Raw genomic sequence first — 14,772 nt, 5'->3', positions numbered from 1 at the left:
CTATGAACACCCGTGCACACATACATGCCTTATCCCTAGTTCGACGGTCGATCGTAACGATCTGCTTACCGCCGCCTCCGGCAATCCAAAGGCGTACAGTGCACACCAACCTCAGTACATTTACACTCCAGACATGGCCCGGACAGCTCCGATATGATCCTTCCCACACGGTACATGCGCCCGTAGATGTTACATCCGGCCAGCTTCAGTATGCCCACCGTATCCTTCACCTTCGACTTCATGGTAATCTCCGCCGTACCTTCAGAATGATGTTGCTTCAGCTTGTTAATATCCACCGGGTTAACTACGTACGAGTCCACGTTAACACCGGGTGTTCCTTCTGCAATCACCTGATACTGATCAGTACGATGCTCTGGTGCACCACCCGAGTATCCGTAACGATCCAGCTCATTCTGAGACTCTGGATCAGTTTCCTGCGGCTGGTTGATCGGTTTCGTGTGGAAGCCCGGATTAAGGAACGGAAGATCCAGCAACGATGGTCGGTAAAGTGTTTTCGTGTCGTTTTTAGCGCTCTCCACCTTAAGCGTCACTGTTCCTTCGTGTAACTCTTCGTCCGAGGGTGGTTTCACATCACCAAGGGAAGCCTCCAAACCAACGGTTGGATCGTAAACTGCCGTCAGTCGAGAGGGTAGTGTCTTGAACGGTGGAATTCCATCTCCAAGAGATCCTGCCGGTGTGACACCTCCAGTAGTATTTCTTAGCTTGTTCTCATTAATTGGATCTTCCTCGCGTAGCAGGTAGTTGAGCATGTTTTCCAAACTAAACATTCCACTCGGCTCTGGTTCGTGTTCTGTACCGGCATGGCCGGTAGCTGGTTTCGTTGCCTCCGATACAGGCTCTTCGGCGTGATGCACCGATACGGGGAAGTTTAACTCAAAGCCGGTAAAGTTGGGTTTTGATGGTGTTGTACGCTGTGTTGGTGCGTGTTCTTCGGACACCGAGGAAAGGTAGTTCGTGTCGGTCGTTATCGATATGATTTGCTTCTCAAAGTCATCGGATGCTTCACTTGGATCTTCAAGTATATCCTCCAGAGAGGTGTTTTTCGATTGTAGTGTCGATAGGAGTTTCTCTTTGTCCTCGATGAGAGACATCAGTGGAGGTGCTGGTTCCGTGCGGATCACATCGATGAAAGGATTGGATGGGGTTGCTATAAGAAAATAACAGAATTATCTTTAGAACTCTGGACTACAGTAGAGCATTAGGAGACTAACCTCCATAGGAACTAGTTGGTGTAGCGTTATATGGTAACTTCGCATGATGATCGTCTGTCAGCTCGATCGGGAACGGTGTAGTAGCGTAACTCTCATAATAGAACTCATCCTTTATTGGCTCCTTTGGTACAAATCCACCTGAAAGCATCAAAAGTACAGCGTTACGCAGTGCTCTATAGTTTCTTTCAAGCTCTTAATGCTTACCTTCCGTTTTCGTTGGAGGAGAGAACCCACTCATGTCCGTACCATCGATGCGGAACAGTGGATTATCGGTGCTTGCCTGTATCTTGTCCAGCTTCGCTCCACCGTACGCCAACTCCTTGTGGTTCGTGTAGTAGACATTTTTCTCCGGATAACCCACACCGTACTTATCATATACCGGCACATATGTACCCTCCTGCGGTACCTCATACTTTGTGGGGATAAACTTCTTCAGCTCGTTCTTAAACAGATCCTGCTTTTGTGGATGCTCCGCGTATTTGTGTATCGTGTCCGTATCGTAGTCATAGTCCATCTCATCCACCGTATCATACTTATCACGTATTATCTTCGTATTGTAGTACCCATTCTTTGCATCCACATCATAGCTTTCCGTCAGTGCTGGATAGTTGATCGCCGGATCGTACGAATATTCGTACTCCGCTATCGGTTTACCGGGTGCTTTGTACGTTAATCCTGGATGAAGAATTTCGTGCTCATTGCTCATACCGTAAGCGGTCGGTGCCTCATAAGGATCGTTCACGATCGGATAGTTGTTCGGATGGTTCTTGAAGTACGTGTAGGTTGGTGGTATAACCTGTGCCGGCTTTGGAGGTTCATTCTTTTTCACCGCATCCGCCGGCAGGAAGGGAATAATCTTCAGGTTCGGTAAACTCGGTGGCAACGTTGGTTCATCATAGTCCATCCCAATATCCGTTTCCAAAATCGAAGGAATGTTGCTTACCTTGTGGAAGCCACTGATTGGAATAGGTTTCGGTGTGACGGGCCTGTACTCGGTACGATTTTTCTGTTTCCCGGAATCGTTCTTCGTAGCGTCGAAAATGTTGGAAAGTCCACTCAGCAGTACTGATAGAAGATTGTTATCCTTCAGTGGGTTAGGTGGACGAGTTGCTACCGGTGGTGTGGGTTTTGTTGGTGCGATTGGGGCGATCGTCTCCGTAGTAGCAGCTGCTGTATCGTTATTTTCTACAGAAAAAGCTTCCGTTCTCAGTTCCTCGTTGGTTGTATCCGTATACGGGATAACAGTTGTATCTGTTCCCTCCGTAGATATCTCAGCCGAACCATCCTCCTGCATCGTCGATGTTTCAGAAGGCATGACGGTTGAAGTCATCGCTGTCGACTCCTCGCTCTCGCTTGTTCTCTGCGTGCTAGTACTTAGTTCCTCCGTTTGCCGATCATTAGTCTCCCTCATCATGGTCGTGCCTTCTGTTACAATCGTTGAAGTAACGTCAGCCTCAGTCGTTACAGCTGTAGTAAGATCGTTCGTCAAAGTAGTCGTTTCGGTCGCTTCCGTCGTAGTTGTGGTCATTTTTGAGAGCACTGTCGTTGGTATTTTTTCCGGTTCGAAGCCAACAAATTTATTATTTGGACGCTTTGTTGCTATGGTTGTCGTGGTTAGTGGTTCGGTAGCCGTTATCCTTGTTACCTTTTCTATTTTAGCATTCAGCGAGTTAATAATGGTTTCTACCGTTTGTTTGTCGACCAGTTGATCGATTTTTATAACAACATCGACTGGGGTAGAGCTAATGACACTTGGTTGCGGTGTTGTTTGTACTAATTTCTCCGATAACACCAGTTTTTTTGTTGATAGTGGTAATGGTGTTGTTGTGGCCTTGACAGTTTCTGTGGAAGGTGATGTAGGCGCAACAGTTGAAAGGATCTTCTCGATTGTCTTGATAGATTCAGCCTTAAGAGAAGAGCTTAAAGACGTAAATAGTATTTCTTTCTTCAAGGAAGTAATTGTAGTCGACGGTTCAACTGTAATGATATCTCCTGAAGAATCGTCCTGTGATGCAACGACAGTAGTTGGTATAGTAGTAGTTGAGATTTTAGTCGTAGTCGTTGGAGCTTCTGTAGTTGTTTGCTTTGTAGTAGTAGTTCGTACAGTCGGAGTTGTAGTAGGAGCTGCAGTTGTAGTAGTAGCAGCAGTAGTAGTTGTCGTTGAAGCCTCGGTCGTAGAAGTCGAAGTTGTAGTTGATGCTTCAGTAGCAGTCGTAGTGGAAGTGGTAGTAGTTGGAGCAGCTGTTGTAGTAGATGTTGTCGTCGTTGTAGTAGTAGCTGGTCTAGTCCGCGTGGTAGTCGTAGTAGTAACTGGTCTCGTCTGAGTAGTAGTCGTAACTCTCGCAGTTGATTTAGTAGTGCTAGGAGCTATCGTTGTCGTCGGTATCTGTTTCATCTTGGGCGTAGTTGTTCTTTCCGTACTAGTCGTTGGGACAGTCAATTCTACTGTTTCCGTTTTTTCCTCATAAACATCCGTAGTAGGCACATTCTTCAGCGTCGTTTCGGACAATGAATTCGATACCTCTGTCGGATTTTCCTTCAGCAACGAATCTGATTCAAGATTCTGGAAATCCGGTTCGTTCACCAACAATGTCGGTATCTTCGGCAGCGGTTTAAACATAATCGGTACCGACGGAATCGGTTTTCGTACGGGGAAATTAAAGTCTGGTTTTTCAATGTAAATTGCTTGAGGTTCCTGAATGATCTCAACCTTAACCGTCTGCAGTTCGGGTGGTGCTTCTGTCGACGCAAACGTACTGCTTCCTTCCGTGCCTGAAGTGGTGCTTAGAAGCAACTCATCCTCTCCAGCATCATCGATAAAGTCAAGCCCGGCACGCAACAAATCGAGAAAACTTTTCTCCGACGTTGTACTTACAGGGCTCGCTTCAGTAACGGGTACCTCCACGGTTTGGGTCACATTCTTCGCCTCCTCTTTCGGTGCGTCCGGATCCGGTCCGAAGAGGATCGAGAAAAAGTCAAACGATTCTTCCTCGTCTTCCATTTTGCGTCCGAAAGGTTTCTGCTCGCCATGTTCTGCAAAAGCGGGAGCGAAAATGATACTTTTTAACATTCACCTGCAACAACACACTCACTTGAAGTACTTACTGCAATCGTACCGTACCGCACAGCACTCTCCACGCGGTACTCGTGGCGTACAGCCCTTGATGGCCGGTGCACACTTCTTCGCTGTACACTTTCGCTGGCCTCTTATGCAGTAGCACACTTCACACGGGTCTTCCGACTTCATCTTCTCCCCATCTGGGTACGTATGGCCAGCGGATATACATCCATTGCTACGGTACCCTCTTCGTTCCGACATGCGTTGGTAATGTTTGTTGTTGATCCGTCGTACATGATTCGCTGACTCGGTGGACAGTTCAGTGGCACTAGTTTTGATAGGAGTTTTTCCACTACAATCGTATCGAATGGGACAGCAGGCAGAATCCACAAACACTGGAGCACACTTTTGATTGGCTAGCGCACATTTGGGTTTAACACACTTCTGACGCCCATTGATGCAGTAACAGTAAGAGCAGAGTGTCGAGCTAACCATGGCGGAGCCTGATTTGTACACTGTTCCATTTATGATACAAGCTGTTAGTAGGAGTAGAAGATTAGTAATTTAGAACATCAGAGAACCAAATTTACTACAAACAAACCTCCATTGTCCTCAACCTCGTCATCATCCGATCGTCTCAGATACGAGTTAGGATTTTCTAACCGCTCCTGAGCAGCCTTCTCGTAGTAATCCAAAAAGTGTAGCTTCTTCCGATCGCCATTATTTTTCACTGCCAGATTTAATTTGGAGCACTGCAAATACGGACAGCAGGAGCCGGCTTTATGCACCAAAATGCATCCCCTCGGTGGTGGAATCGGTTGTTCTGCGAGGCAAGAGCGAAGCGAAAATGATCAAACGTAAGCTGAACTGTTTGGCTTTTTGGCGCCTAGCAGGTATGCAATACGCACCTGGACACACTTTCAGCGCGCATATCAGCGTTTTCTCCGTACATTTGCACATCAGGCACGGTTCTTTCGTCGGTACGATTGAACCTTCCATAAAATGGGTCCCATTGTAGTAGCAACTGGATTCTGGAGGGTGAGATTACAATCAACATTTGCATTATTTATTGTACATTCTTATCAGTTCATCATTGAACTCGGTGTTTATTCGTCGTATAATTTATGTTCGAGCCACATAAAAATGTTTATCGATACAGCTTTTCTTTCCATCATGATATTCATGTTTTTTTTTTGTTTTGTTGCCACTATTTTCAATAGGACACAAAAATAATAGCTTTTATAGATCACATCATTATCGCAACGTCCCGTTAGTGTTATTTGGTCGCGCTTCTTTTTGCCACTTTCGCGCATCATTAAGTGACACCGGCAGCATCATAAATATTCCAAATTACACACATATGGAGACACCTCACCAAAAGAAAAGACCACAAAGTTCTGATCAACCGACAAACATTAAGCTAGATAAAGCAAATAAAAAACCGCTAGATCGCCGAACAGCATGCGTCCGGTTATTGACACCCAGGGGTAGAGGATTAAAAGTAGCAACCGAAGCAGCAGAAAAAACGCACCAAAATGTGACAAGAAAGAAAGAAAGGCTAGTTAATGAAATGCGACACGAAACACCGGTTGAGATCACCATCGCCGTCATCATTATGATGGTGACACATTTTTTTTGCCTTCCCTCTTGTGTGCCATTGTATCCCGATCGTATGCATATTTTCGCCATTATATCAGCAGACATACAAATTTCTCATGTCACTTTTTGTGGCCAGGGTACATTCCGATGCATAATTTTTTTTTTTTCAAGTAAAAAAATACGTAAAATATAATATGCTGATTTCTAAACCTCACTTCTCACCTATGCTGGAATTAGTCCAGCTGCATAATGAGCAGCTGCCGAGAGAGACGTAAAGAAAATCGAAATCATTTGAAACGATCCCACCATGAGTTGGATCTTCCGCTAATGATTGAAAATTTTCGTTTATCGAACCGTTTTTCTGCGTGTGTGTGTGTGTTTTTTTTTTTCTCACTTTGTTATTGCTTCCTTCTTTAATCCCCAAACTGTTTGGCATTGTGTAGTACCACCAGCCGATCAGTCCAATAATCAAACGCTACGCCGCTAAACCGCTTTCCAAAAATGCAAAAGAATCGATAAAATCAACACAGCACAATGGGCCGTCGGAGCAGAGAATTGAAATCTCCGCAGGAAACGAACTCCGCTCGAAATCGAATTGCCGCCTTGCAACACACACAAAGCATTGACCTGCTCCGAAGCCGGTTTCGTTCGGGCGGCCGGTAGCTCCAATGAGGGTCAAACCTCGTACATCTCTTCCCGTGCGCGAAAGTAGTCCATGATCAAGGCCTCCGAAAGGCTTGAAGTTCAGCACGAACTTTTTACGTCACACCGTAGCAGTTCGTCGAACTGCAGCGCGACTCCAATCGTGATCGGTTGGGAAGTTCTCAGGCCAACCAATTGAAACCTGCAACTAATTGGCTAGTGAGGGAATGAGGCAGAAATTATTCTTCGTCTTCTTGTGAACGCGCGCTAGAGAAATGTTGAACGTAACCCATATTTATCTCATTCGTCACTGACACCGAGCTTGGTTGGAGATCCCCGTCAAGCAGTTACATACAACCCGATTCTACCCTGAGGTGTCCGAAAGACGCCGTGACTAATTTGCCCACTCATCGCGGTGTCCTAGATTTGTGCGAATACCTCGTACTCTTCGACGCCGGGAATCGGTTTCTCCTTCTGTCGCTTCACTTCACTTTCTTCATTTGCGGCAAGTGTTGTTTGTTTTCGACCCGCTTATACTATGCCATTCTTGACGCCTACCTAGTGTGTCTGGCTGATCGGTTTTCTCCTACTTCACTTTTAGCCCGGCGAACGTATTCCCTCTCCGACACTAGAGCAGGGAAAATCAATTCTCTACCGGTTAGAAGAGGGACTGCTAAATAGGTCCCAACTTGAGGGAGGCGTGACATCCCCTACGGTTAACGCCAAACAAAAATAGACTCCAATATAATACAGACGGCCAGAAGGCGAATGGAAGACTAGTGGCGTATTTTTGCATTTGATGATGCGGTGTTGCGGTTTTTGGACCACCGAAAAAAAGGCTTCTCCTGTCAAACTGAATAATTGATGCTTTTAGGGAAGGCGAAAGTCTCCTCAATTTTTGATGCTTTTTTTTGGCGAAGACCTCAATTTAATCGCTCGGTGTAAATGGGATAGGGGTCGCTTGTTCCCATTTATCGCTCGATTATCTAAAATACTTTGTTTGGTTTATATGAGTGTGTGAGTTAGTAGAAGGGGATGTAAAGCATTGCTTTGGTCTGACAGTAAAAGTAACTGACGTGTGCTGTCAAATAGAATCATTATGAAGGATGCTTTAATGACTTCAACTGCTGTTATAAATATTATTAGATTCAAATTTAATCTACCGCATGTTTGATTCATAAAACTTATGCCCTGTTGGATGGGCTAGACACGCAGTAATAAATGTTTCATTAAATCTAATCGTTTTATAGCATCTAATAATGCGGCCGAGGGAGGCACCACTATTACGGGAAACAAAACTGACCTCAAATGATGCTCTTCTTCGGTTCTACACACCCGGAAGGAGATCAACAATAAAAAAAAAAATAAAAAATTCAAAAGAAAAATAGCCTTCTTTTGAAAAAGCAATTCGCAACCATAATTCCATTAAATAAACCACACACACACGCGGTCATTTTCTCAAGAGGGCGTTTTGGAGGGCGATTCGTGACTCTTGGTAGGTCCCACTTATCGCTCCCAGCGGTGGTTTTGAATTTACGATCCACCCCAAAAGGGCTATCATTTTAAGAGGTGCCCCATCGAGAGCCCTTCAACGTTTGTGTTCGCCGCTTGTGCCAGAAAGTAGAATCGATGACACACGAGCACCACAAACCAAACCCTGGAGAGGCAAATTCAACTCAGTGGAATTCCACCGGACTTTGTGTGTGTGTGTGTTTGTCTGTGATCCCAAAACGAACCTGTTTTCTGCTGGTGGTTGTCACCAGACGTACGCACCCTTAAACCAAGGGTGGAGCAGCAAGTGAAAATTTCAACCACTATCATCACCGGTGAAGAAGATGATGATCGCGGTTTAGGAGTTCCCAACCTCGTGTTGCAGGATGGACGCGCGCGCGCGCATACACAGCCGATCATAATATTTAGCACACGATAATTTCACACTGACACCTTCCCCAGGGGTGTCCCATCACCGTACGCTTTTCACCAACGATTCCCATTATCCACACACCTGCACCACCACCTTCTAATGTGGCGTTCGTTCCTTTTCAGCCTTGCACCGTGTGTGTGCTGGGCACGTCCGAAACGAAATTATGGGCCGCATGCCCATCGTTCGGAAGAAACGAAATGAAGCAAAATGAAGCGCCCATAGCATTACACCCCTTTGCGAGAACTAATTTGCATTCGCTTCGTACCATTCCGTCACCACGCGACTACGGTTGGACCACTTTTCTTTCACCGTGCCCTGCACTAGTATTTAAGGTGTTTCGTTCGTACTGCGGGAAAATGCAGGTCACATACGGGTTTCCTTTTCTACTTCGATCACAAAGAATGTGTGGCAAGAGTGGCAAGACAAAGTGGAGAAGTACTGGGTGCAAAAAGCAAAAGAAAAAAACGGATCATGAAGGTATCACGCAGAATCATGTCATCATGTCTGTGTGTGATCATTTTCATAACACTGTATACTGACATACACACAGTGGAAAAGCACACAATAGAGTCACTTACATAATGACGTCGAAGAACACCGTGAAGCGCCCATAAACAAACAATAAGTGTTCGTCGCTTGATCGATCGTTGAAGTTCTTCGTTTTCACCTTCAGTCGTTTAGCCAGAAGAACGCTTTGCATAACCAAACGTCTTATTTGGGTCATCTTCACTTTAAGAAGAATAACAAGCAAACAAAAAGCAAAAAAAAGATCGAACGCCTTTTCGCCTCACCCGATCTAAACACGTTTATCTTGATGGATTGCTTACAGCACCAAGACTTACTGCGGCTAGTCGATCGTTACTTACATTTCTCAAGGTGCTCGAAGGCGAGAAAGATTTAATTAACGATCGCTAACAAGAAGTAGGAGTATTACTTTTGCTCTCAGCACAATCAGGAACATTCCTCTCACTCCCTGGGTGGGTGGCTTCCTCGCCTAGTTTGCGAAGGCCGTTTCATCATTGCACCTCCGTACCACCAGGAAGAAGGACCAACATTCCGATCGTTTTGGAATAGAATTAAACGTAAGCACACTGGCAGCAGCCGCTGACCCAGATTCGGAAGTAGTTGAGCCTCCTGGTCCAGTTGAGCTTCCCATCTACTTTGCTGATACAAAGTGCAGGGTTGAAGTGATTGCAATGGTTGCGCTAGCGACGAACCCCAGCAACCGCTGCTTCTACAATCAAGGATCGGGGAAGTCGAGGGATTCGAGGTGGTAGTTTTGTATTCAATTAATTTGTACACGTTTTCCCCCGTTTCCTTTTTCTCCTCATTTACCATCGCATGAACCATCCACCGGTCCACCAAAATGAGGACTCACCAAGCCACAGGTGGTGAACTCGATATGGGTTTCGTGTGTACGTCTATGTGCGATGGTCAAGGTTTTTTCTTCTTGCCGTAACTCGCTTTTCAAGAGTCTTGCTCGATTAGCTAGATCGTTTAATCTAGTTTTTGTTTGGGGTATTTTTTTTTTTTGCACACACACGCGCACACCAAACCAAATAAACAGGCCGGATGGTCCGGATTTTTCAGCACACCACAACAACGGGAAGCGTGAAAGTGCTTTCCCGGGGTGTTCCCGGGTAGCTTCAAAACCGACCAGGGCCGTGTCGTGTCGTGTGTGTTTCCTGTTTGACCGGCTTACGTACATTTTCCACCGACGGGAAAGGGTTAATCTTTGGTCAGCTTGTTAACATAGTTCTAACGGTAACGGCTAAAGGGGCGGAATTATTCCTCCGGTGTGTTGCATGTGAAATGTTTGGGAAATATCATTAATAAAGCACAAAACTGATGAGCTAGCGTGCTAGACCAGGTTTGGTGGTGTAACACAGTTCGTTGAGTAAAGGTTTGGCACTTCTGCAAACTCGATCTCGAAACGAAAGAAGCGTAATTCAACCGGCTGTTTGGCTTTTCATTATCTTCGCAATGGGATAGTAGCGGTAGCAACACATCATTACAATAAACCAACCCCGCTAATTAACACGCCTAGATCACCGTAAAGCTCGGTGTAAAGTGATCGTCTAAAGCAGGGACGAGCAACATTCTCTAGGTTGCAAAATAATTAATTTTTTATAGAATAAATACAAAGTTTTTTTAATTTTTTTCCTAACAAAAGCAATCATTTTACTTAATGGCAGAATATTATTTAATAGAAAAATTGCAGTTTAATTCTATAATATTTAGGATAATGGGTTCAGATGATATCATATTTGTATCACATAATTTCACTCAACACATTTTACAGTTTCTGGGAAGAGCATTAGTTGAACCACCGGCCCAGTGGTGTGGTGGGCCCTAAATCAAAGCAATTGATAGTACTAAACCTTTTATGACAACGGACTAGGTGATAAATTCAAATAAATTATTTTGATAAATAAAATTAGTAAAAAAAAATCAAATGGTTTGTACAAAGCTGCCTGTGTATGGCAAGCTACGCAATGATTTGACTATCGCATCATATTTTAACACATTACAAATTGCAGCTACTGATAAAATGACAATCTTTTTTAAATATAAAACAATAAAGCCAATATTTTTCTACCATTGCTACTAACTTCAAGACTCGTTAACGATTTTGAAGAATAAATTGTTCCTCCGTTATTCGTAGTGCCGCTATCCGAAATAGTAGTAGAAACTTGTTCCTCCGATATCCGTAGTTAACTTGGGTAGACTTTTGTGGCATACTAAAAATGCGTTTAACTACTAAAACATTTAACTACTACTGCCACCGTTGTTATAACAGTTTATAAGTTTGTATTGTTTAAATTTGGATTTTTTTTCTTAAAAAAAGCTTTTACGTTTAATATCAAACATTTTTGCAGACGATGACGCTAGATCATGAGCGGGTTCAAGTAATTTTGTCCAGCATCTATCTGAAGCTTATGTTTGTTTGAAATTACTTGCTGCAGTTGTACTTGTTAGACGGACCGAGGTTAAAATCCCATCCGTACCCTCGCTACGGGTGGAAGGTCCAACTAAGTGGTTTCAGTAAATTTAGAAAGTCATTCGATGTACAGCGAGATTTTAGAAGGTTATTGAGCCAAGAAGAAGAAGTTGTATTTTGCCATCAATGTAGTATAACTCTAATAATAACGAATGGTGTTATTCTATCATGAGTTGAAATTCCGTGGAATGTTATTATTCTTGAGAATTGTACGATAAATTCTGCTAATTGAGTTTTATACCATATCCTTTTTCTTCATAAATTTTTAAATTGCCCATCCCTGGTGAACGATTTGCACAAAATTATTCAATTACCATCTTCGGGACCCGCATCGCTGAAGTGATCGTTTGCCAAACGTACCTTGCGATAACGCAACATGAACGGGACGCTGTTGCTTCACAATTATGTTTACATTTAAAGTGTGCTATCAGCCACACAAAAAGCAAAAAAAAAACACATTGATGAGTCTAAAATATCTGCGGGTGTTCTTCGCCTCACACGCGAATAGATAATAGCAATAATCGACGGTCGGGTTGGCTCAAACGGGCGGATGGAAAAGTGAAACTGAACAACACTTTGGAAGCGTTAGAGTTTCCTGCCCGTGCCGGTACTGATTGTTGATTAGTGTTTTCTTTATTCTGCGATCTCTTTCTCTTCGTAACATCATCACTCAGCCAAGGATGGGATAAAACTTGAAGAAGCGTTTTTGCTTAAGTGCTCTTCGTTATAGAATAAACGCGTAACAGCTGCTGTCAAGATGCTCGAAATCGGACAAGCCGTGCTAATGCTTTCGGTAGCATGGCCAAGTAGAGCATCACCTTTCAATAGAAAAAGAGGTACTAATTTGTACACCGACAATTCGCTCTTCTTTCTAATTATCCACCCACCAAGAACGGATAAAAAAAGGTAAACGAACCTCAAACTACCAACTGCAATCTTCCGATAGTTACGCTCCAGGAAGTTCCAAGAACCATTTTTCATCATGTTTCGTTTTTTTTTTGCCATACTTCCATTCCAAATTTCGCTTCTTGTCGATCCAACTTCCTGCTGCTCCACAAAAACACAACACAAAAAGAACATATTTTACAAAAAATGTCCAAAAAGTATGTTTGCTTTAAAAATCTGCAAGTATAATGAGATAGCAAGGGAAGAGGCTGCTTTTGTTTTGGTGTATCTCAGGGACTGATCAGCAAAACATGGCTACAGATTGTCTTTGAGAGCAGAATAAGCTCGAAGAATGGTGATGGTGCCCTAGAAGCTAGTCGGAAGGAAGTACGGTATTATGCAAAGTGATCGTTTGCTGTGAGTGATGGTCAGCATGAAGGTACGGCGTTCTACATAAAAATGCTTTAGATGGGAGCATATTTTGGGTGAGCAGTAACGACTTGACCCAGAACTAATTCCAATAGCTTCCTTTGTTTTGGTCATGTTAACATAAAAAATTAGTCAAGCAGGAAGAAACAAGGATTTTTTTGTTAAATCTTTTGCAAAACACTTGCTTCTAAATTTGATGCGTAACAATTATGTTAACAGCTTCATCCCATAAATTTATAGCCTACAACCGTTAACACTAAGTTCCATCAACACTTCTCATCATGAAAAATACTTTATGGTACAAATTACATACATTTCGGCGTTTAACGCTCAAAATATATACTAGAAAATTTTCTCCTTCCAGAATAAACTCCATGAGAAGAATTGTTCAATTTGTTGATTCCTAAACTCTTCAAGAGTAAAAAAATAATTGTATGTATTTCAATGATAAAAATTCAAAAATTCTTCCTCTATCTCAGCTTCGTCCAAGAGCTTGTAATAAAAACCTCTCTTCGAAAAACACTTTTCACGCAATCAAAAAGCACTTGCCGTAAAACAAAAGTCCTTTTTTATCGCCTATTTCTTCCATTAAACGTAAGTATTCTTATCGCATTCCTATCTTCACCCTTTCGCCACACCTTTATTTTTTAACTGCGCAAAACCTCTCCAACGACATCGTGCCTTTCTTACCTCCAGTCGCAGAAAAATAAAACAAACAGAAAAAAAAAACATAAAACCTTACTCTCCATTAAAACTTTGAAAATAAAATTAAAACTCCATCCGACAAGCACTTACGGGTTCGCTGCATACGATATCCATCGGCAAACGGGAATTGCACCGCGGGCAGGACCATCGCGATTGCGAAGCACAGCCAAAGAGCTGGAAGGCTTATCGGCGACGAACCTGCCTTCCGTGTGCCTTGGTCGCATCTTTTAGCATTTTGGAGGCTCATCTTGAACACTGCTTTAGAACTCGTTTTTGAAACACACTTTAACTTTGCTCTACCACAAACACGCACACTCACACACACGCACTCAAGGCACGCAAGCAAACACTTCTTTTTTTTTTGGAGAAATACAAAAACTGACCCGTTTCAGTTAACAACCGCACATACACGGCACAGTAATCAGGAAACAGGTTAACATCAATGTACCACAATCAGCCAACGGTGGTTGTTGCAAAACTTTGTTTCGTTGTCTGTTGTTTGTTTTTTTTTTTTGCCTCCTCTCCTTCACAAAAGCTCACAGAATGGACGCACCTTTTAATATCTTTCTTCACACACGCACACCGCCAGCAAATCGATCTGAATCAATCGCGACCGGAAAAGCCGAACGCGAGTGGCAAAAGCACATTAGCGAACGGTCGATAGCAAACTTCATCATCATCAATCATTTTGAATCTTTCAACCGTGTGCATGTATGCATGGGCCGGAGGTTAAACAACGAATAAACGGTTTAGAAGAAAAAAAAAGCACCGAAATTACGCACTTAAAAAATTGCTGCAAATTATTTTCTGTTAATTTTTTCGAAACACTTTTCAAACGACTTGAAACTACTCGCTTCTTCACTTTGCTTGAACGCAACGATCGTTCACCGTACAGTGTGTGACACAGAACAAGCGACGGCAGCTTGTCGCGGCGACAAGTTTCCGAAGGTAGCGCAGGTTCCACGGTCCGGTCGGTTCGCTGGTTGAGCGACGAATGATCGCGAGCCGAGCACGTTCGGCGAGAAGCAAACTGATTTTCTCCACTGATGGGGAAAAGTGCTACGCTCCAAGCTGCTGCTGCTGTACTGGGGAGCAAAGAAAGAGACAGAAAGAGAAACGCGATGCTGATCATGATGATGACGATGAATGCGTATGTGTGTGCAGGAATGCAAGTAGAATCCACCGAAAGCGAAGCATTTCGCGGACGGTCGGAAAACGAAAGAAAAAAGTCTCGAGAAGACTTCTCAACCTCAAAGCGAGCCAAAGAAACAACAAAAAAAAAACAGGCACAGCACAT

General features: G+C 43.5%; 3 protein-coding genes across 3 annotated transcripts in view; 1 reads left to right on the top strand and 2 right to left on the bottom strand.

Annotated features, from left to right (window-relative positions):
• LOC126564100 (eukaryotic translation elongation factor 2) overlaps positions 1–14,772 on the top strand; it is a 398,467-nt gene that overhangs the window by 306,271 nt on the left and 77,424 nt on the right. The gene's annotated exons all lie outside the window — the stretch shown is intronic.
• Positions 1–14,772, bottom strand: part of LOC126564395 (ATP-binding cassette sub-family G member 1-like) — a 440,656-nt gene that overhangs the window by 402,879 nt on the left and 23,005 nt on the right. The window lies entirely within an intron of this gene.
• On the bottom strand, positions 66–13,722 carry LOC126563795 (uncharacterized). Its single transcript, XM_050220539.1, has 7 exons — positions 13,566–13,722; positions 5,199–5,321; positions 4,892–5,113; positions 4,338–4,826; positions 1,437–4,265; positions 1,233–1,370; positions 66–1,168 (listed from the first exon to the last, which is right to left on the bottom strand). The coding sequence occupies exons 1-7, from the start codon at positions 13,720–13,722 to the stop codon at positions 66–68; spliced, it is 5,061 nt and encodes a 1,686-aa protein (XP_050076496.1).

The sequence above is a fragment of the Anopheles maculipalpis genome, chromosome 3RL, assembly GCF_943734695.1.
Source record: "Anopheles maculipalpis chromosome 3RL, idAnoMacuDA_375_x, whole genome shotgun sequence".
Lineage (NCBI taxonomy): Eukaryota > Metazoa > Arthropoda > Insecta > Diptera > Culicidae > Anopheles > Anopheles maculipalpis.
Note: the sequence above shows the minus strand (reverse complement) of the source record. Positions and strands in the feature narration are given on the sequence as shown.